The sequence below is a fragment of the Hemibagrus wyckioides genome, linkage group LG08, assembly GCF_019097595.1.
Source record: "Hemibagrus wyckioides isolate EC202008001 linkage group LG08, SWU_Hwy_1.0, whole genome shotgun sequence".
In the NCBI taxonomy this organism is placed as follows: domain Eukaryota; kingdom Metazoa; phylum Chordata; class Actinopteri; order Siluriformes; family Bagridae; genus Hemibagrus; species Hemibagrus wyckioides.
This window is the reverse complement of record NC_080717.1, coordinates 21,149,863-21,173,516: the sequence shown is the minus strand read 5'-3', so window position 1 is coordinate 21,173,516 and position 23,654 is coordinate 21,149,863. Positions and strand designations below refer to the sequence as shown.

The following is a 23,654-nucleotide window of genomic DNA, read 5'->3' as shown; positions in this document are numbered from 1 at the left end:
GATTATGTGAATTATATAGCATTGAGTCATTCAAGGTGATGTACGAAAGGTGCTTCAACACGCTGCTGACCTCATAGGTAAGGTAGTGTTCTTTGATGCGATACTCCTCTGATTCTTTGCTCTTGGGCGTGAGCTCCGGTGGATTCCTTTTGTGCTCCTCCACCTCTAAGGAGATCTGCTTCAGCTTGCTCTCATGACACTTCAGTTGTTCCTCCTGCACAGATGTGCCAGTACAAAAATGTCAGTATTAGAAATCTTCCTCAGTTTGGTCACATGCCAATTCCCACACACCGGCTCACCCCTATCTTTTATACAATAACTTCCGATGGGGTGAAAGCTATTCAGAAGCTTAACGATTGCTTCCTCTGAGACACAGAAAGTCAGATCTTTTCAAATTGCTGCTCATGTTGCATCACAGGGCAGAGCAAACACTACCTGCCCTCTTTCTCATATATGAGCTTAGAGATGCCTGTAGTTTAGCTGCTGTTGTTGTGATTGACAGGGGAGTAACAGTATATTATCCCTCCCACTCAAACAGCACAGACACTTAATGTATATTTCAATGACACATAAATTGGCTACAAGATTCTCAGTGATATATGACACAATGTGTTTTAGATCATGTACTGTCAAGTGGACAGAAAATCTTAGATATTTATGTTGGGATCTGATATTTTTATTTGTTGAGAAAGTCATAGACTGACCAAAATGGTCATTTCTATCAGAGCCTGTAGTGTCTTGCCTTATGAATGTGTATGTGTGTGTGTGTGTGTGTGTGTGTGTACCTGGTTGAGCCTGGTGGTAGATGACGGTAGCAGAGGTCTACAGAATTTTTTCATGGAACCTATGGCAGCAGGAAATGCAGGAGCAGAGAACAGAGCGGCGACCAGATTGATCCTGAAGATCCATGACATCATCTCCTCCTCACTCCTACACAAACGCATACATTTGCAGCTGAGCGTAATATGAAAATGGATAAAATGCATGACGTGAATTATGACAAATAAGTTCATTTCGAACTTACGGTGCCTGGAAGAGGAAGACTCTCCAGTCTGACGTTTTGAGCTTGAGAACGTTGGGTTTCTTGCTGTAGTCGCAGGCCCTGGTGGCCAAAGCGTGATGCACACGCACTGCGTTTTTCAGGTCCACTTCAGAAAGGTCCTTATCAGGCTTATACTCATCCTCAACACAAGAGGGAGACAGAGAGCAGGGAACTGAGTGGGTTTCATAAGCTGGGTCATGCTGCAGCAGTCTTTTTGTGCAATGACGAAAACAGTGGAGGCAGAGACAAAGTCAGTGTTTGTGTGTGTGTGTGTGTAATACTTTTTGCAGGTAGAGGATCATGCCCTTCAGCACAGCATAGAATTTCTTCCAGCCTCGTCGTCCTCTTGGGGCTGCAGTGAAAAATAGAGAGAGGTCGAGACGGATAGATGCAGCGTGAGGAATAAAGAGAGAGGCAGAGAAAGAGACTTATTTAGTTAAGGATGCATTTTACTAATGGCTTTGGTTAATCACAGATGCTGTGTCCAGCTGTAAGGAGTATCGCTGCTATCTCCTCTACCTGCTGGAAGCCCAGGATCTCACTCGCCAGTCTGCTAGCTTAGCTGAGCACACACTCTAATTAGTATAATTAGGATTTACCTCACAATGAGACATTTAAATAGTTACCTTAGAGAGATCGGGCCCTTCGGGACCAAGTTGCTTATTGTATATATGTAAATGTTGTATATATCTAAATGATCTTCTCTCTGTACTCACATTGATCTTCACGTATGTATCACAAAATATCTGCAAAACGCCTTTGGCCTAAAAATGTCCTTATCCTTAGCACGAAGATTCCTTATTTAATTCAGCGTGTAATTTCCAGACTTAGGGGGTACAATAGAGCGGATAAATCACCATCATCAATCCTAATGCTAGGGATTTCAGATTTATTATGAGGCTACTGCCATCTTCTGGAATAGTGATATATTTTCCTTCACACTGATGCAGATTAGAATGAACTAGAACTAATCTCTCTCTCTCTCTCTCTCTCTCTCTCTGTCTCTCTCTCCTGACACCCTACTTCTGGCTTGAGTCTCATCACTTGGAAACCACTCGCTGCTGCTGAAGATGGCCTAACATAGACAACCAGAGATACATGAGATTACTGTTGATGGTACCACTTAGGAACCATGAAGATGACATTGTTTTGCAATAGATCTCATCTTAAAACTAGAATCAGTTTTTCTTGCACTATTTACACAGTTACAGAAGAATAATTGTTTACAATCACATTATCCAGTATCACCCGGATGAGGATGAGTTCCCTTTTGAGTCTGGTTCCTTTCTTACTAACATCATTTCAGGGATATTTTCCTTGCTAGCTTCATCTCTTTTAGAATTTTAATTCTAAAATTATTTTTTTAATTGTTAAAAGGAATATACAACAACAACTTGGCACAGGTTTTTACGCCGGATGCCCTTCCTGACGCAACCCTCCCATTTTATCCGGGCTTGGGACCGGCACTGCATCCAGTCACTGGGGGCACTGGCTGGGACACGAACCCGGGCCTTCCACATGGTCAGCAAGAAACCTACCACTGAGCCACCAGCGCCCTGGTCCAAACCTACAATAAACCTGTTTTTTTATCCCACTCATTATTATTATTATTATTATTATTATTATAGTTTGTACTTGCCAAGTAACATTTTCTAACAAATTAAGCTGGTGCTATTTAGAAACATATAGACCTAAACAAACTGCTAGCCTACTGTAAACCATTGTGACCTTGACCAGGCAGTTACTGAGAATGACTGAATGCTGTAAACGATGTAAATCATTCATATTCATGAATGTGGTCTTTCTTTGCCCCATGAGCTTCGTACCTGTCTACTTGCCCACATGAAAGTAAAAATTTCTCATCGGATTTTTCTGTCAAGTCCCAGCCCGATACCATGTGAACCTGTCTGGCAAATTTTCTTTATACTGCACCTTATATTTTGTCTGTTTTTTTCTTTTCTTCCCTCCATTTTCTCCTGAATTTAGGCACCTGTGAACTCCACCCACCCGCCAGCTCCGGCCTATCATACGACAGTTTCTGGCTCAGGAGCAAGAGAGCTAAAACGTTTCCTTGTTTGCTAGGATACATACTCAAGCACACAGCTGCAACTGAATTGCAAGCATTGCTGTGATTGACAGGGGAGAGGGTGTCATTCCTCTCACTCAGAAAGCATGGCCAGTATTGCTCCCTTCTACTTGTGTCTGTTTCATACAAATGATCTCTTCATGCCGATTAAGGTATTCATATTCGTTTACGTCCCCACCATCTATGTGTTAAGCTTGAGTACAGTTTTCAGAGGAGATGCTAGTTCTTTGGCATCAGCTTAATGTTTAAAACTCCTTATACTTAGCATTATATATGTACAGTCTGCCTACAACAGTGATTTGTTGCATATTTTAGAAGAAGAGGTTTGCACACACACACACACACACACACAAAATACATATCATGCATATTATATTCTCTCTGTCTGTCTGAAACACTCACTGCGTTTGCCGTCCATATCTGCATGGCTCTTTCGGGTCAGGATTCCATGTTTGTATGTGGTAGCATTGAGCAGGAGCGGGATGGCAATAAAAGGGTTACTACCATCCGTTACCCTAACAACCCGCTTGCCCCCAGCCTCACACTGGTCCTCAACCAGCTCAGACAGACTCTTCCTCAACTCCTCTTCCTCACTGCAGACGGAGATCAAGTTACAAATCCAAAGCTAGAGACGTCCAAGGAGCTGGAAATGTTTATACACATATATGCAATGTAATTCCTAATCCAGAGCAGATACTCACATGGCCCATTCCAGCTTTTCATTCTTTATTGAATTATACAGCACCTAAGCCAGAAAGAGAGGTGAGACCTGACATTAGATGTAAACACGACACCACACATAAAATATAGCATTCAACATATGAGGAAAAAATCCAGAGCTTGGCTTTAAGGGAAAAGTCACCCTGAAACACATGAACATGTTTATACTGAAATATTTACAGTTGTTGGTTGGCTGAGGAATTCCTGTTTTTCCTCCTTGTAGATAATGGTTGTCTGTTCTTCTAATGGCATGGTGTGACCTTACTAGCCCAGGTGTTTATTAGTGTTTAATACACCAAAATATTTTGTTGTCACCCCTTATATTACTGTCATAAGAATGTCATATTAATATGAAATCCAAAGGAGAAGTAGCAGAGACAGCAGTGGAGGATTGACAGGCATGTAACATTGAACTCAAAGTTCCAAAATGTAACACAGCTATAAGATACAGTTGTGCTTCTGCTAATTAGCGATCCAAAAGTTGACGAGCGCGACAGCGTTGATGGTGATGTTAGCATGAAAGTCAAAGCTTTGGAACCTGATCTGTTTGAGCAGAGTGTACAGACTAAAAGACTAAACCTGGACAGACTTTATTATTACAGCACAGTGGAATTCTTTTCTTCACATATCCCAGTTGGGGTATCACAGGGGCAGCTATGATACAGCACCCCTGGAGCAGAGAGGGTTAAGGGCTTTGCTCAATTGCTCAGCAGTGGCAGCTTAGTGGTGCTGGGGCTTGAACGCCAATCTTTCAAGTCAACAACCCAGAGCCTTAACCACTTGAGCTTCCATCACCCCATAAAGCACTGCTGCATCGATGTTTCAGGTAGAAATGAGGCAGGGACTAAAAGCTGATTTGTGTCACTATAGCTAGTCACATGGCATTATAGGTGAGGTAGGAAACAATGTGAAAGATATAAAAGATAAAAATAATAAAAGAAATTTAAACAGTATAACAAATTATATGCAAAGTCATTCATTTAATTATTGTGCACCTTACCTTGAGTAAATCTTTGGGAAAATCTTTTCCATCATTCAGACCATCCAGATTGCTAATGAACTGCTGACAGGACATTTTCTTCCCGATGTTCTAAAACAACCACACAGAATGTCGCTCTTACATTTTTTATGTTATTGTGGAACAAATATTGTGTTGCATTTTAGTAGCTTAATGTAACAGATGAAACAGTAACAGAGTCATAAAAACGTAAAAGATGAAGGGGAACTGGTCAGTATTCACACCCACCACCACCAGATGGCAGTAGTGTCTCGCTGCCAAACACATACACTCATACGTGGAGTGCACACCACCCAAGCTTTCTCAAACTGCACCATTTTGTTCTCGTTGCTCATTCAAGACCAGGATCTGTTTAGCCACAACATGCAAAAATGCTCTAATATCAACCATCTTACACCGCACAAGCAGAAACAGATGTGGTGTGCATTCTAAATGTAACATTTTCACTATCTTGGAGGTGATTGTATTGGTACTGTAAGACGGTGTGGTTAAGCACAAATGATAAATGGAGAAAGAAAGGTATTGTAAGAAAATAGAGACACTGTAGAAAGGAGTTGCACTTACCACCTGATCATGACAGCAGCCACGGAATGAGGTGAAAGTATATTAGGGAATAGAAGTCAGAAACAGGGAGACAGGAGTGTGTTAGAGGGACAGCAGGTTTACAAAACGTCTGTGTTTTTAGCGGACAAAATCACAGAGTCAGAAGTAACAATTCAAACTGAAGGGAAATCGAACTAAGACAGGAAAGATTCATCGATTCAAGATTCTGCTGTGAACTATCCTCTCCAGTCATAGTTAACTAGCTGAAAACAACAATCAGTACTGTGTTTATTAACTAACATACATAACAAGCCATGTCAGTAAATACACTATATTGCCAAAAGTTTTGGGACACCTCTTCAAATCATTGAATTCAAGTGTTGTTTTTCAGGGGTTCCAGTGAAAGAAACTCTTAATGCTTCAGCATACCAAGACATTTTGGACAATTTCATGCTCCCAACTTTGTGTGAACAGTTTGGGCATGTCCCCTTCCTGTTCCAACATGACTGCACACCAGTGCACAAAGCAAGGTCCATAAAGACATGGATGAGCGAGTTTGGTATGGAGGAACCTGACTGGCCTGCACTGAGTCCTGACCTCAACCTGATGGAACACCTTTGGGATGAATTAGAGTGGAGACTGTGATCCAGACCAAAACTGGGACGTCTGCCTTTTCATGCACATGAATTTAATATGGAGTTGGTCCGCCCTTCTCAGCAATAACAGCTTCAACTCTTCTGGGAAGGCTTTCCACAAGGTTTAGGAGTGTGTTTATGGGAATCTTTGACCACTCCACTAGAAACATATTTGTGAGGTCAGGCACTGATGCTGGACGAGAAAGCCTGGCTCACAGAAGCATTAAGAGTTCCTTTCACTGGAACTAAAGGCCCAAGCCCAACCCTTGAATGAATCGAAAATTAAGGGATATGCAGTGTTGTCTAGGGCTTTAAAACATGTTGGTTTTCACATCATTTTATACCCTCTGTTAAATTAGAGAAGATCATTAGCATACACATCACTGCTGTGTGTTTCTATCATGCAAAGACAGTAATTATGCAGTACATGGAATTAAATCAAATGTTTTGGCTGCATTTCCATATGTTACATATGCAATTTTGTACAAAGTGATGCGTCTCAGAAGATGCTGTGTGTATGTAATAAACTCATTAGCACTAATAGATATGGAGTCTGTGGTATGTCTGCTAATTGCAGCTGATTTAAGATGTATTTTATGCTGGTTATTTCATTTCATTTCTGAAATGTTGAAAGCAAAGCATACTGTATAGTTTGTATCATGAAATTGTATTCATATGACTTGATATATTTTTGCTATATTGAACAACAGTAGTGTGTGTGTGTGTGTGTGTGTGTGTGTGGGTGTTTATATACATACATGGCCATGCAGGTCTGTATTCAGAAGCATGAGCGCACAGGTCAGTGTATGGGCTCCATCTGCAAAGCAAAAGAATTTAAAATATAGTAAAGTACAATACAGTATACAGCTATATCCAAAAGTATTGGAACAGCAAATTCAATTGTTACTTCTTTGTTACACGATGATGACGTTCGGGTTTAAGATCAAATTATGAGTATGATATGACAGATACGATTTTCAGCTTTCATTTCCTTATATCTGCATCTAGACGTGTTAAAGAACACACCTTCGGTTCGAACCCATCCATTTTTCAAGTGACAAAAAAATTCTAAAATGTGACTGACCAGTGTTTCTTGTTGCCCCCAGTTAGATTGATTATATAAACACTTAATAGCTCTGAATGTCAGGTCTTGGTTTGAACCCTGTGAAGACTGCAGAGGAGACCAGAGAGTCGTCTATGAGAGAAAAGCGTGAAGAAAAATCGAGCAGCCCCATAGCTCAAGCATTGGGCATAGCCAATACAATTTGGAATGTACTTAAAAAGAAAGAAACCATGGTGTACTAACAACCGAGAAAACAACAGCAGCAATACTGTGAGAGCTGAAAAAAACAAACACCAACAACGTCCACAAGGCAGGCGTTAAGGTATCACAATCCACAGTCTGAAGAAGACTGAGAGAACAGAAATATAGATGCCATACCACAAGCTGCAAACCACTCATCAGCAGTAAGTATCAGCAGACCAGACTAGAATTCACAAATAAGTACAGAAATGAGCCACAAAAGTTCTGGAACCAAGATTATCCTCTACCAAAGCAATGGAAAGTCCAAAGTGTGGAGAATGAAGGAATCTGGTCCAAATCATGGTCCAAAACATACAAGCTCATCGTTCAAGCAGGGTGGAGGTAGTGTCATGGCTCACTAATGTTTATTGATGATGTAACTCATGATGATAGCAACAGAATGAATTCAGAACTCTACAGAAACATTCTGTCTGCTAATTTACATCTAATTAGAAAGACGTTCATCATGCATTAATACAATGACCCAAAACAGACTGCAGTGTGATGCATAGAGTCATGCAGATATGGGCCAGCACCTATGGTTAATGCTTACATCAAACATCCAAAAAAGGAAAATGTGATGTCATTGATTTTGACTGTGGCATGATTACTGGTGCCCAACAGGCAAGTTAAATAATTTTCCTAACTGCATTTTTCACACAGTCTCAGAAAACCACTACAAATGTGGTGAGCAGAAAAGCATCTCAGAATGCACATGTGGAACCCTGAGGTGGATGGGCTACAACAGCAAAAGGCCATGCCTGGTTCCACTTCTGTTTAGCCAAGAAGCAGTGGACACAGGATCACCAAAACTGGACAGCTGAAGACTGGTCAAATCCTGCCTGGTCTGAAGAATCTCAGTTTTTCCTGAGGCACACAGATGGTAGGGTCAGACTTTTACGCCAACGGCTTGAACCCATGAACCAAACCTGCCTTGTGTCAACTATCCAGGCTGGTGGAGGTGATGTGATGGTGTGGGGAATGTTTTCTTGGCACACTTTGGGCCAATCAATCATTGCCTGAACACCACAGCCTATTTGAGTATTCTCGCTGACCAAGTGCATCCCTTCAAAGCCACAATTTAGCTATTTATGTTTTTTTTTTTTTCATGGCTACTTCCGTGTCATAAAGCAAAATTCACCTCAAACTGGTTTCATGCACATGACAATGAGTTCAGTGACTTTGCCAGTCACCAGTCACCATCTGAATCCAGCACAACACATTGTAGAGTTTCACAGTGTAAAAGTGCACCAGGAAAATCTGCAGGAATTACATGATGCAATCATGTAAACATGGACCAGAATCTCAGAGGAATGTTTCTAACGTCTTGTGAAATACATGCCACAAAAATACACGTCCTACCCAGTATTACTATAATGTTCCCAATAAAGTGCTCTCTGAGTGCATATTCAAATACAGTTGCATTTTAAGGCTGAAAGCGTACACGAGATGGAACTTGATATCTGGATTGGTTTTTAAATTCTTATGATTAAGTGTATAGGATTTTTTGTTAAAAAGGAAATCATGATTATTGAGTCAGGAGACCAAAATACTCTATAACAAGATGTTCCTGAGCTGTTGGGACTCACTCTGACAATCCTGCAATAGTTATTCACAGCCAGGATTGTGTCAAGGGTGTCAGGTTAGATTTGACAGGAACTTTGCACGCATACGCCAGCATACATCAAACATCATCATACCCCAGCTTGGCATGACAGAAGCACAGGTACATAGTAGCAGACACGAACTGCAGCCAATAAGGACAGGAAAAGACTCAGAGTAAGAGAGAGTAAACAAACGAACGGAAGGCTTCCTTGGTTATTTTGGCTGAGATTGACACTCTTGTGCATCTTCTGGCCCTCATCAGTATATTTCTTACCTAGCATGCTAACACTATTCTGCTTGTGCCCAACATTTTGCTTTTGTAGTATTTTATCAGGGGTTTTCTTCGAGTACTTCGGTTTCCTACCCCAGTCCGAAGAAATGCACTGTAGTCTGATTGGTGTCTCTAAATTATCTGTAGTGTGTGAATGGGTGTGTGAGAGTGTGTATGCAGTTGTGCCCTGTGACTGGCATCTTATCCATGGTGTACCCTCCCTTGTACCCTGAGTCTCATGGGATAAGCTCTAGGTTCCCTGGAACCCAGTAGGATAAGTAATGTAGAGAATGGATGGATGGATGGATGGAGTATTTTTTCTACAGATATTTGGTTTGGTCTGATGAAATGCGCCTACATCCAAAACATAGTTCACCTGTTGATGACCACTGACGTGGCATAGTCTTTTAACAGAGTGGCCAGTATCTTTCAATAATCAATAATCCATCACCATGAATAATATATATAGAGAGAGTCTTGCCTTCAGAGGTTAGGGCTTCTGGGTTACAGTGACAGAAGCGTTTGGAAAAGTGCACCAGGACTCGCTCTCGCTCCTGCGTTTCCCCCATCAGAGGAAATGCCTTCAGGAAGTTCCTGTACCATCAAGAGAAAGAAGAGTTAGAGGGGGTATTATTAGCGTAAGTGTCAGAAAAACCTAGTGGATAGTCATCAAGTTCTAGTCTGGGTCATTTCCATATATATATATATATATATATATATATATATATATATATATATATATATATATATATATATATATAATATGAATAATTCTATCATCCTGCCTGTACTGTACTGGATACTAAAAAGTAATATAGATCAATTGCATAGAAGGAATGTAAAATTGAAAAAATGACTACAAATAGAAAGGGTGAAGAATATGGATTGGACTAAGCACTACAGCAGTGTGAGGTGTGGTCAGCTAAACCAAATGAGTTTCATAATTGAATTTAAAAAATGAAGACTATCCCTCACATGGACAGGTAGGTTATTTAATACCATTAGTGCTCCATAAAAAGGGACTGCCGCCAGCTGTTCTCGCTTTTTCATTTCAGAACAGAAAGGTGGTCCAGATTACCTTGATCACAGAAATCGCAGGCTCTGAGAGAGGAAAATACTGCATAGTGAAGATATTTTGGAACGCGTCCATGCAAGAAACAGTTATATGTAATAAGAGCTAGGAGGAAAAAAAATCATTTTAGCAGTAGGAGAGCCAGGGTAGCTGTGGGCTTAACAGAATGCTGAGCACAAATATTCCATTTGGGAAGTCTATTTGTACCATGACTAAGACACCAGTGTCAGACAGACATGTGACAGCAAAGCCAAGAACTCCCACAACTATGCCTTAAATAAAAAACGAGGAAGTACCGAGGCTTAATATCTAGCCTGAGCTCGATGTCTGTCAGCAACTGTGGCATCTTTACAGTCAGATGTCTAGGGGTTTGGTATCATATATCCTATCAAAATGAAACGGAAAAAACAAGCATGTCAAAAATCATGGAGATTCTTTCCAAAGCACAGCCACAGCTCATGATTTTGATGGGGCAGAATGTCATAAACAACGGCATAGCCTCCAACAGAATTAAGCTGAGAGGCACTTGATGCACACTATAGTCTACTATTTAGTGATATTTTATAGTAACCTTGTAAAAAGCAGTTAAATGTCAAAAACATACCATCATCTAGTATATAACGCAGCTATTTTGAACGGGTTTAGACGTAGGTATGTTGCACTGTGAAACGGTATCATTAACCAGCATTGGCAGCTTTCAGCGAAATTTCCATCCCAACTACATCTCAAAAACACAACACAAAAACCCTGAATTTAGCCCAAAAACATTCTTTTTGCCTTTGCACACATATATCCTGCTTTTAATCTTTTAGTGCAATCTATATTACAATAAAATGGTTCCGTAGACACGCAATTCTGCACTTACACTTTGCATCTGTGTGGAAATATATTAGATTTAATCCAAATTAACTGATGTAAAACAAGAGCTTGTTGTAATTTTAAACAAGCTCAATCTGGCAACCCTGTAATTCCACCTCCCCTGAGCATGGGTCAGCGAAAATCCTGCCTAAATGGACTTCTATGAGAACTTGTAGTTTTGATGATGACCAGTGAACACTCTGACCCACGATTGCTCAACATCTAGCAAATCAACAGAACTCTAGGTTATATGTGTCAAATAACATGAATTTTGTAAATCATTGGTTATTTCAAGTATGATTTCAAAGAGATAGAGTACATGCCCCTATGGATGATCCACCACCGCTGAAGGCACAAAATATCAAGCAGTCAGCATGAAATAAGAAACCAGACCTCACCTTAGCGCTCTATCTAAGGACAACCCTGTGAAGTCGAAGAAGCTCAGATACTCCGAGGCCACCATCTGGCTAAATTCATTACTGCAAAAGAAAAGGAGATCAGTTTTCTTTTTGTATTCAGTTAGATCACACAGGCCTTCGCCAGCCCACATGTTCACATACTCACTTCTTTCCCAGGTGTCGTGCCACGTCACACCGCTTGAAGCCCTCCAGGTAGAACAGCCGCTTAGCCAGTCGCTTGGCTGCCTCTGCGTCGGCACGGCAACCGTTGGCGAGGGTATCAGTGCTGCCCCTCTCCAAGGTCTCCAGGCTTCCCAGTTCAGAGTCAGAGTCGCACAGGCCATCTGTGAGATTGGCATCACTACAGCAACAAAAATGACCACATTAGACTTGCATAACAGCCGATTTAATAGAATTTACCACAGAAAGAGAAGGTTAATAGACATTTTAGGCCATGTGTATCATTTAGAAGTGATACAGAGCCACTGAAATCTACATTTAGACTCTTTACTGGAAGCTTATTATATATTCAATATACAATAAGGACATGGTACATCTGAAATAATTAAGCTCTGGATGTCTGCAGTTACAAATGCAATGGTCTGTTCTTTTAAAAGACATATACATTATTGCACAGTGAAATTTTCCTTGGATGGTTGGGGTCAGAGCACAGGGTTGGCCATGCATGATGCAGCAACCCTGGAGCAGGGAGGGTTGAGGGCCTTGCTCAAGGACCCAATGGTGGCAGCTTGATGGTGCCGATCTTCCGATCAACAACCCAGATTTTTAACCACTTGAGCTATCACCACCCTGTTACTGATGCAAAAACCAGTAAATGCTGCACTTTCATTCATGTAAAAAACAAAATCACCCATAAATGGACCTTATACAGAAATGCTATTCAGAAGACCCTAGTGCACAATCATACATCACATGCTTTATGGTCAGCGTTGTCACCTTTATCTGTTTTTGTACTTTGCTGCATAAATTATGGCCAGTGCTATCTGATGCTAAGGCAATTTATTTTAGCATAATCCAATTGGCGCAATCACATTAGACCCAAACCTAATAAGACGTCAGCGTAATCTGTTGGTGGCCATGGAGCCAGCGGATACTGGTGTTCTGAGAGAGAAGCATAATTTGGGTTCCTCTCAAGCAGACAACCTCTTCAGCAAAATTACCCACAATCCTCTACCAAAACTCTAGTGAAATGTAAAACGCTCCACTGGGGTGTTTCTGGAGTAAATGAGACTGAATTTATTTGTTTTTTTATCTGGAGAAAAATAAGTATAGTTCAGCTTAACTGTGCTGATTCCAGGCTCGAAACACAAACTTGAATTGTGCCAGGTATCAGAGATATGACAGACTCCTGTTAAAGAACACTTCTTAACCAACAAATTAACAGTGTTTTGGTTCTATGAGCTTCAGTTCCCTTGAAAATGTGATCTGTTGTGATATGATAAAAGTTTAAAACATATTCAGATGTTCTTACAACACTGATTCACCAATTTACTGAACATTTCCATAACTTTATCTTTCTAGAATTATGGCATACCATCTGTGACACACATCACTGAACCTCTGATAATTTTCCATTAGCTGAGTAGCTGGAGGAAGATGACAGTCCTCTGAATAAGACTAAAGTCTTATACTATCTAAGCAAACTATTTCAAAACTTTTCCTTTATTATTTTTCTTTTCCCCTCTTGTAATCTCTGCCATAAACATAAATGCACAACTACCACAGAGCAGAATTTTGTCACAGTTTCTTGCATTGAAAAAAAGACTGGAAGACCTGTTTAGGGTTCAGTCTAGGGGCAGTTGTTGGAAGCAACACGATAACACTTTCTACAAAAAAACAGATATATAATAAATGATGTACTCATATCATACCATATATTCACACGGCATCATAGACATTTTTATCATTAATTCAAAGCTATTTTTACCCAGACGCATTTTGCATGCCGCATTATGAGACCTTTTTTTTCTATACATTACATACATTCTATTACATTACATCTGAAATATGTTTTTTTTCTATATACAAAGCCAGTGTAGTTTTAGGAGCAATACATTTGTGAGAAATAACAATTACTGGAGCAAGGTCCATAAAGACATGGATGAGCGAGTTTGGTGTGGAGGATCTTGAATGGCCTGAACAGAGTCCTGACCTGAACCTAATAGAATACCTTTGGGATGAATTAGAGAGGAGACTGCAAGCCAGGGCAAAACTGGGACGTCTGCCTTTACATGCACATGAATTTAATATGTGAGGTCAAGCACTGATGTTGGACCAGAAGGCCTGGCTCACAGTTCCCGCTCTAATTCATCCCAAAGGTGTTCTGTCAGGTTGCGGTCAGTCAAGTTCCTCCACACCATACTTGCTTATCCATGTCTTTATGGACCGTGCTTTATCCACAAAGTTGGGAGCATGAAATTGTCCAAAATGTCTTGGTATGCTGAAGCATTGAGTTCCTTTCACTGGAACTAAGGGGCCAAACCTAACCCGTGAAAAACAACACCTGAATTCAATGATTTGGACAAAACCATTTGGAGATTTTTAGCTAATGTAGTGTATGCTACATATATGGTCGATGCAGATGTAGCTCAAAAACAATATAAGTTTTCCGTTAATGTACAGAGCCTGGGTGTTATATTTTGCTAAGCAATGCATGATACGTTTACATTTAGCCTAATTCGATAAGTGAGTAGTGTACAATGCAATATGTAATGTGATGTAATTGCCCTGATGTCAACGCTGAGATAGATTGCTTCTTTTGTTTCTACCTTTCTGAAAAAAAGTGCAAAGGAATTCATATGGATCATATCCTCTTCCTATGAGGTAAAATGTCTGCAAACTGAATTACTTCATTCAGGAAAAAAACGTACCTCAGGGGCAGGTGTGTTGCGAAACAGATACACGATCCTAATAAGTACGTCACATTATGACAACATAACAGCTGATGTATTTTTACCGTAATAACTCTACACGGCAAAGCACAGCACTGAATGTCAAAAAGTAATACATTATTTTGCCAAAAACATATTATTTATTTCAGCTGGATCAACACAGGCTATATATGGATATATAAAGACAGGTTTAGCAAACCAATAGTTCACAATAACCCCTTGAATTTATGCTGACATGCAAAGTTAATATTAGAAATAGAGACATTTTGAGTCATATGGAAAGTGAGTCATGTCAAGTGGACTTCTTTCAAGTTAAATCACTCTTACTTCTTAATTTCCAGGTAACTGAGATAACTGCCCCCCGATGACTGAGAATCTTCACAGTCATATATAGTAAAATACAAATGCAACCCAAGAGGAAAAGGATGTCGCTGACTGATGAGTCACGTGAGAAAATCTGGACCCTGACCAGGAAAAAGTGCTTATTAAAGACTCTAATCCTAGCTAACACAACTTCATATCTACTGAAATAAATAACTAAATGAATTATTTTCTGTTAATTGATTATATGGGTAAACAAATACGTACATCATAGTCAAGTTACATGACCATAAAGTATTTTTTAATTTTCTTTTACTTCTTTTTTATGTCTAATAGCTTGTGTATGATCGCGCATGATGTAGATAGTTTAGACAGATAGGTGTATGTGTATGAAATGCTACTTATATCATTATGTCAACTATAGAAAAATGATGGGACACTAGATTGGCCACATTTATAGTATGTAAAACTCAGAGTGCCTTATTATATATTACATAGTTATAAGTATATAAGTGCTTAGATACAAGTCATGTTCCTTTAGCAATACATAAATTTATGCTAAGGGGCTTGACTACACAAACAGACCTTTACTTATTTGTATAACGCTTTTAACAATGGATATTGACTCAAAGCAGCTTTACAGAAGTATAGGAACACAGAATTATGATAAAGTTTAAAGCTAAGTTACTATTTACCCTCAAGATTTATAACTATTTATTCCACAATAAATTAACTGTGGTGTATTTTTGCTTTCAGCTAATAACACTATGAGATCTGTATGACACAGAATAAAAAAACGTCAAAAAAAAACTCAGCACTTATAACCTTGAAAATATCTATAGCGATAATTTTTCTATGAATTAAGAAGCTGAGAAGTAATACCACTGAAAGCTAAGCGTGTATAAAGGCTATGGTTTAATACAAGGTCTTTCAAATATCACACCTCCTGAGAAGATTACACTCCCTTATGTCTGAATGTGCCTTGCGGTTACACATTAAAACATGAGTCTGCTTGTCCATGACTCAGAAGAGCAGAAGACTGGCATGGTTCATGCTACCCCCCTCTCCTAAAGGTGAGTCAGGTTAAAGGTGTGGAGCTTGGCAAAAAAAAAAATCACTGTTTGGGTGTGTGGAGTGTGGCAAAGGGGAAAGCGGCATAGCCTTAAAACATAGACTTGCATTGAAAAACTTCTTCCTTTCTACATACTTGAAGATCTGTAACTACTTCAGGGACAAAACTACTGAATTCGTCAGAGTTGGGCTAACAAGTTACAAGTCAGTTCACTAAAACATGATCCACTTCACTGGAAGAGAGGGGCAAAGTTTGACAGAGGCTTCGACATGAACCATGAATCTGTTACTGTTTACTAAGCAGATGGCTGCTACTTCATGGCACAATGTAAGCGATAAATACAACAGTTTATTTCTCTCTGTATCTAGTTTATATTCAAAATTCATCCATTGAAAGAATCCTCTAAATTCTGCTATTAAAAGTTAGTAAATAAAAGTGCTGTTATTTTAGTAATGTCCTGTTCATTTTCAACTAAATACTAATTCTACAGCTACGCCTGGTGAAAGGCTTTCTGTAATTCTGATTTATTTCTATATTTATTACTAAATACGCTGCAGTTCCTCTCTGGAGTTATCTTTATCTTTACTTGTACTGTAAAAGCAATGGGGAATGCTGTTATATGAAAATAATCACAAATGGTGTGATGTGATGTCCACCGTAAACAAAGTTTTTGTTACCACCTCAGTTCGATATTTTCCAATAACAGTACATCCTGAAAGTGTTATACCACAGGATCTTGTCAATGACTGCAATTTATTAAGGAATTATAACATACAAATTACGTTGTATTTGGTTTAAACATTTACGGTTAGATTTATTTTTTCAGAATGCCAAAGAAATGTCCTGTTATCACTTATGTTATAGTAGCTATAAACAAACAAACAAACAAACAAACAAACAAAACGCTCTGTCCTGAAGACATTCCTGTGGTGGAAAACATTCTGACACCAGAGACTCCTTCAATGAAAGACTACTTGAATAAATGTTTTACAGAAAGCTTCATTAAAGGTTTTTCTTTATTCCATTAATTATTTGGAAAGGACTATTACAGGAAACATCCACCAAACTAATCCCTGTGAATGAATTACTTTTAGAGAAACTATAATGTATGAGAATGAGCACATTAACATAGACCTGAGATTGGAATTATAGCCAACAATGCTGCTGAAAACTAATCAACGCCTGCTGACAAATTCAGCTCGTTTTATTACACACACTGATCATGTTGTCCAAACCGTGGTTGTATAATCAGATACTATTGATAGATTTTTATTTCCATGCACAGTGTGTGTGTTAATCATTTTCCTTTTGTCAGCTTCTGATCACATGAGGGCTGTTCTAATAGCTGGATAATGTGGTTGGGAGACCATTTGTGTTTCTCAAATCTACCAGTGATGCTATGGTGTTTTAAAAATCCCAGCATCACCGCTTTGCCTAACAGACTAAACGGAGAGACGACTGAAAGGGTGGAGCATTATGTTGGATGATCATCTCAACTTTAATCAGCATGTTTTAGGTATCTACAAGTGCTGACAACAGAGACTTACAGTTTTCCGTAAACTCAAGCAGTAAACTGAGCCAGGTCTTATGTATGGTGCCATTTCTTTCTTACATTTGCTTACATCTGTTAATAAGAACAAACGTTTAAAGATACCTCATTTGGCTAGTAAGATTATTGGTATTCCTACTCCAAATTTATCAGACTCTGTCACTTCGGAAAGCACATATAATCCTTAATGCTCAAGATCACCTACTCCATCGGTATTTCATTCCCCTTCCATCTGGCCGTAGGTATAGACTACCTATGCGTAGGAGGACTATCTTTAGTAAGAGTTTTGTTCCTACAGCTATACGTGCATTAAAGACATAGGAAATCAGCCATCATCTTAAGCTCTTGCATGTGTTTTGAATGTATAGTGACAAGTTCATATGTGATATGTAGTTGTCTTTGTGTTATATATGCATCCTCTGTAAAAATGAATTTCCTCTCTGAGGACAAGTAAAATTATCTCCATCTATCTATCTATCTATCTATCTATCTATCTATCTATCTATCTATCCATCCATCCATCTAGCTCTGTGTTCTTTGTGTTTAAACTTTGTTGTATGTTATGTAGCACCAGGGTTCACTATGTACTGCGTCAGCTATATGTGCTGGAAATGACAATAAAGCTTCTTGAATCTTTATTGACTCTATCTATCTATCTATCTATCTATCTATCTATCTATCTATCTATCTATCTATCTATCTATCTATCTATCTATCTATCTATCTATCTATCTATCTATCTATCTATCTATCTATCTATCTATCTATCTATCTATCTATCAATCAATCAATCACACCTTCCCAGTGCCATACACACTGTCTACCAAATACAATCTGATCAGCAGGGGTAATGCATTTCCATTGGACATTCTACAATGGTGGCTGGAAAACTATTAAAGGTATTCTACAGACTATAGAGGAGGTGAAACCAGTTTCTACACTTCCTTTTTCATTTCCGGCACTGATCTATACCCGCATCTTTATTATTAATTAATGACTAGTTGTTGCCATGGCAGCTATGAATGGAATAAAATGTAAAGGGGAATAAAAATCACAATCTGGCAACGCTATAAATAGATTCTATTGAATTGAATCACCCTTATCAACACAATGAAGTGTGTCAATAGAAAGTTCAGGAATAATAATAAAAAAAAACAAAAAAACATTTGAGACCGCTCCTATAGATATTGGGAGACTCCTACATGGCTAAGTGAAAGAGTGCTGGTTTTTACAGGATGTACTTACAGGAGGTCGAGCAGAAAGTGGAAATGAACATCGTACTCCTCTTTCCACATGGCGTTTCAGCGCAGATCACACACTAACAGAGCCATGGTCAGTGTGTTACAGCGGCATGGAAATGCGATCAAGCCGAGAGCGGGATCTCCGCTAACAAATCACAGGCTTTCCAAAAAAAACCGAAAGAAAAGAAAGAAAGAAAGATATATAGTTTCCACAGTCAGTGTCAGACAGAGGCGGATACACAGGCATACACGACAACATTCACACACTAACACAGAGAGCGAGGTTTTTACAGTACATGAACAAATTCGAGGTACAGAAAGTTTATAAGCGCGATATGAAGCGCAGAATTGACGCGTTTATCCGGCTCTGCCTAGATCGACCAACCGAGCCTCACTACACTCACACTATGTTGCCAGATTGGTTAGAAAGTTTCCAGTATGTTGCAAGTCACTGCTTCATCACTGGTGGACAAAGGCAAAGTTTAATTCGGAGTGATTTACATAACACCCATAACACACACACGGCGACCAGGCATAACATTATGCCTAATATTTTGCTTTTGCTGCCCTGACCCGTCATGCACTGTGTATTTTGACACCTTTCTGTCAGAACCAGCATTAACTTCTTCACAATTTGAGCAACAGTAGCTCGTCTGTTGGAGCGGATCAGCCAGCCTTCGATCCCCACGTGCATCACTGGGCCTTGGCCGCCCATGACCCTGTCGCTGGTTCACCACTGTTCCTTCCTTGGACCACTTTTGCTAGATACTGACCACTGCAGACCGGGAACATCCCACAAGAGCTGCAGTTTTGGAGATGCTCTGATCCAGTCGTCTAGCCATCACAATTTGGCCCTTTGTCAAACTCTCTCAAATCCCTACGCTTGTCCATTTTTCCTGCTTCTAACACATCAACTTTGAGGACAAAATGTTCACGTCCTGCCTAATATATCCCACCCACTAACAGGTGCCACGATGAGGAGTGTTATTCACTTCACCCATCATTCAGACATTTATATTTCTGGCATTTGGCAGATGCCCTCATCCAGAGCGACTTACATTTATATCTCATTTTATACAACTGAGCATTAAGGGCTTTGTTAAGATACCATATCCCCCCTAATACCTTTCTATTTCACTGCAGGCTGACAATCAGAATTGCAACTCATCATACAAGTTAGAACTTTCTCAATTAGTAAAATGGTTTGGTCTGCTGACCCTAGCTATTAGTTACTTTTACACATGCAAGTTTGATAGGATGTTGTATAAGTCAGGCTCACAAAAAAAATGTATTGATTTTGTGATGTCTTTAGTCTATGACCTCATCTTATGACCACAAGATATATCTAAAATATACTAGAAATAAAATACTATATTGTCAATTCCAATACAATCGCCACATATTTCAGGGAAAAAGTAAGAGCCACAGGTGAAATGTCCGCAATCTGGCAACACTAAAGAGAGGAAAGGGGAGGAGTGTGGGCTCAGATGGCTTGCAGGCTTTCAGTGAATGACCTGGAGGGTTTAACATGCTGTCTTATTTCCGCTGTTTGAGTGCAGATCTGGCTACAAGCCCTGGAGCACCAAGGTCACTTTAGCAGTGTCTTTTATAATTGGGACAAAGAGACGTTACTGTATGCACACTGCACTGAAAGAGAGTCTCAGGCTTCTTTTCTGGAGCTGCATGAAGAAAGCACTGATGATAAAGCCATGGCAGGAACAGTATTTTAAAATGAAATCACCCAGAGAAGCTGCAACATGCCCGGCCCAAGGTGCAGGCTCTGCCCACTGCTGCTCAAAGTCTGAGTTTCCCTTTAGCGGTGTTTCTTATTTTCAGAAAAAAAAAAAATCCATTTAGCAGTATTTTATGCAGCAAGAGGAGACACTTCAAGTAACCTCTAAGGCATGGACTTACACAGACACGTGTATGACACACACTGATGTGACTGATATCAGACTGATGTCTGATGTCTATCAATGTGAGGCACATCACAGCATGTTCTCTTCTGTTGATATTCTTTGGGTGTGTGCATCATCACAGAGATATACTGAGAGGGTGCGGTCGGAGAGATAGGCAGCAGGACAGGGAGACAGTAAGCTTATTTCTTACAGTTCAATAAAAAAAAACCTTTTACAGCACTGACAGATTTGACTTTCCTTTAACTTTGTAAGGAATAAAACACAACAAAGCTTGCTATTACAAGAAATAAATCAATGACAGTATGGCATATGCTATAACAGCATGTCCTGAAGGGTTTTAGTCCACTTATAGCGTAGCAGATTATTTAAAAATGGATCCAATAAAGTACATGATGAGACATTTATAGTTATATTTATTGTTATGGCGCATCAGCAAAAATGAGTTATCACTTATGTTACTGCAGTACCAGCCTCTCATTTTCTCTTTCTTGAATTTAATAAGACAAAAATGCAGCATTTGTTTTACCTAGCTTACTAACTAAGACCTACAAACACAACACATAATGACATTTTGCTAATTTTATTACCTTGCTAGCTTCCCAGAAAATCTGCAATGTTGTTCAACACCTAGAACGGCATTATAGCCGATTCCTACAAGATGTGATCTTTTAATATACATCTGTGCTTTTGTTTCAAGACAATTCAGTTTACATTTTATTTTGTATTATTATACTAGACTTATATTAAGTAGGGAATAGCAGAAATAGCAAGCTAGGTGGTGTAATTTATCAACAAACAAAACCACGCTTTTAACTGTTTACCTTTATGATAAATCTCATTCGGCTGTTAACAACAAGAAGTTAGTTACGGTCAACACTTGCTTTTGAGCCACCATCGCTCACCAGGCTCTCCTGAAGTTAATAAGACATAAAATAAAGTACAGTAACCATCCACAGTTAAAATTAAACCTTAAAGGTATATAACTAATGAATACACTAATTTCCTATCATTAACCATTGATTTATATTCCTTATGATTTAGAATTGTGGTATAAAAACAACTTATGATTCCTAGAGCAAGAGAGAATATGATGAGCTCCCCCTGCTGAGTCCTCTTTCTCCTGATCTCCATCTCTGGCAGTTTTTCTCTCCCACTGTTAAGCTGCATTGGGAAAATCTGTGTCATGAACAAAGCTATGAAAATACATTTCTAGTTCTAATTTCTCTTCCTATCACATCCCTGCTTACAAATTTCAATATTCCAATCTTCCCTAGCTATGCTCATCATCATTATCATCATCAGTAGTTACTGCATAAATTCTTTATCAGCATCAAACTCACAGCCTTTATTAAAAAAAAAAGCAAAAAAAAGCAAAGCTGTCCTGTTAATCTGTAACAGTTCCAATGTTTTCAGTGGCTTTCATCACCCTCCAACATAAAACATGCAGTGTGAGATGCCTGGGTCTCGAGCGCTATTTCACTCTGCAGTGCTGTAATGATGCGTCTGACACAGACGGAATGGAGCTATTATTAGATTGAGCCAAAACTCAGCACACAGGCTGCAAAGTACTAGAAAACCGAGGAGATTTAACAGCAGGGAACAAAGGCAGTGACAGCAATCCATCTTCACACATACATACAGTATACACACACACACACGTAATTCTGGTCAGAATCTGGAGTACATCCTGTATATTTTTAAGGCAACCATCACTCTCTGGCTTGCCTCTGAATGATTGACCAGATTGCCGTCCGACTTTATTGAATTACACATTAATATCAAAATTCCAACAATCCTCTGCTGGAGGATTTGTTCCCGATATGGTTCCTTATATGTCTGTCCTTGCCATGTCACCACCTGTTAGTGGGTGGGATATATTTGGCAGCAAGTGAACATTTTGTCCTCAAAGTTGATGTGTTAGAAGCAGGAAAAATGGACAAGTGTAAGAATTTGAACAAGTTGGACAAGGGCCAAATTGTGATGGCTAGACGACTGGATCAGAGCATCTCCAAAACTGCAGCTCTTGTGGGGTGTTCCCGGTCTGCAGTGGACAGTATCTATCAAAAGTGGTCCAACGAAGAAACAGTGGTGAACCAGCGACAGGGTCATGGGCGGTCAAGGCTCACTGATGCACGTGGGGGAACGAAGACTGACCCGTATGATCCGAATCAACAGACGAGCTACTGCTGCTCAGATTGCTGAAGAAGTTAATGCTTGTTCTGATAGAAAGGTGTCAGAATACACAGTGCAGGACGGGTCAGAGCGGTTTTGGCAGCAAAAGGGGGACCAACACAATATTAGGAAGGTGGTCATAATGTTATGCCTGGTCAGTGTAAATCCTATAGCTAATACTAAACTGAAATGATGGGGCTGTACTGGAATTAAGCATGACTCATTTAAAAGATAATTAGACATTTCTTTTATTTTAAAACAAGATGATTTTATGTAGATGAATAATTTACATAAAAAGGGTTTATTTATATATTTATTTATTCAATTCTTTTTTTTCTCTTCGGCTACCATTTGCCTTTTAGAAAGAGGAGATAAAGGGACATGGGGGACTAATAATTATGTATTTCTGCTTGAATATGATGCACCCTCAACTCTGTCTTTATTAAAATCAGGGAATAAAATTTAATAGCTTGCTGCAATTTTTATTAGATATTCTTTTTAAAGAAGTTTAGAGATCCCTGAGGTAGGGAATAGGAAAAACAGTCATAATTAGTCATATTTAATTGTGGAAATGCACCAGCCAGAAACTTAGCAAAATCCAGATGAAAAACAACATATAATTGTTTCAGGAAAGAAAAGAAAAAAACATATGTAGATTCATCTGTTTGCTTAAGTGTGTCTGTGCTCAAAATTAACCATCACAATCATATTCAATCTCGTATTTAAATGTAATTATCATACACCTGTCATCACTGATGTGATTCTGATTAACCCGAAATAATAAACTGGTGTATTTTCTTGACATCTTCTTGTTTTTTTTCTGGCTGCTGTAGGATTTTGCTCTTGAAAGATATCAATCGGGAGAGAGGTACAAAGGATTTCCAAAATATTAGACATACCACAGAAAATTATAAAAG

General features: G+C 39.2%; 1 protein-coding gene across 2 annotated transcripts in view; it reads right to left on the bottom strand.

The window, feature by feature from the left end:
• The window catches only part of psd2 (pleckstrin and Sec7 domain containing 2), a 40,816-nt gene that overhangs the window by 4,222 nt on the left and 12,940 nt on the right, over window positions 1-23,654 (bottom strand). The window contains exons 1-12 of one of the 2 annotated variants that reach the window (XM_058397117.1): window positions 18,651-19,043; window positions 11,718-11,912; window positions 11,552-11,632; window positions 9,705-9,817; window positions 6,803-6,861; window positions 4,849-4,938; window positions 3,830-3,873; window positions 3,531-3,721; window positions 1,324-1,394; window positions 1,025-1,182; window positions 786-930; window positions 71-214 (exon numbers count right to left, since the gene is read on the bottom strand). In XM_058397117.1, coding sequence (XP_058253100.1) covers window positions 71-214; window positions 786-930; window positions 1,025-1,182; window positions 1,324-1,394; window positions 3,531-3,721; window positions 3,830-3,873; window positions 4,849-4,938; window positions 6,803-6,861; window positions 9,705-9,817; window positions 11,552-11,632; window positions 11,718-11,912; window positions 18,651-18,700 — 1,341 coding nt within the window. In that variant the 5' untranslated portion in view covers window positions 18,701-19,043. Of the gene's footprint in view, window positions 1-70; window positions 215-785; window positions 931-1,024; window positions 1,183-1,323; window positions 1,395-3,530; window positions 3,722-3,829; window positions 3,874-4,848; window positions 4,939-6,802; window positions 6,862-9,704; window positions 9,818-11,551; window positions 11,633-11,717; window positions 11,913-18,650; window positions 19,044-23,654 lie in introns of those variants that run through there. The other variant, XM_058397115.1, reaches the window with a different exon arrangement.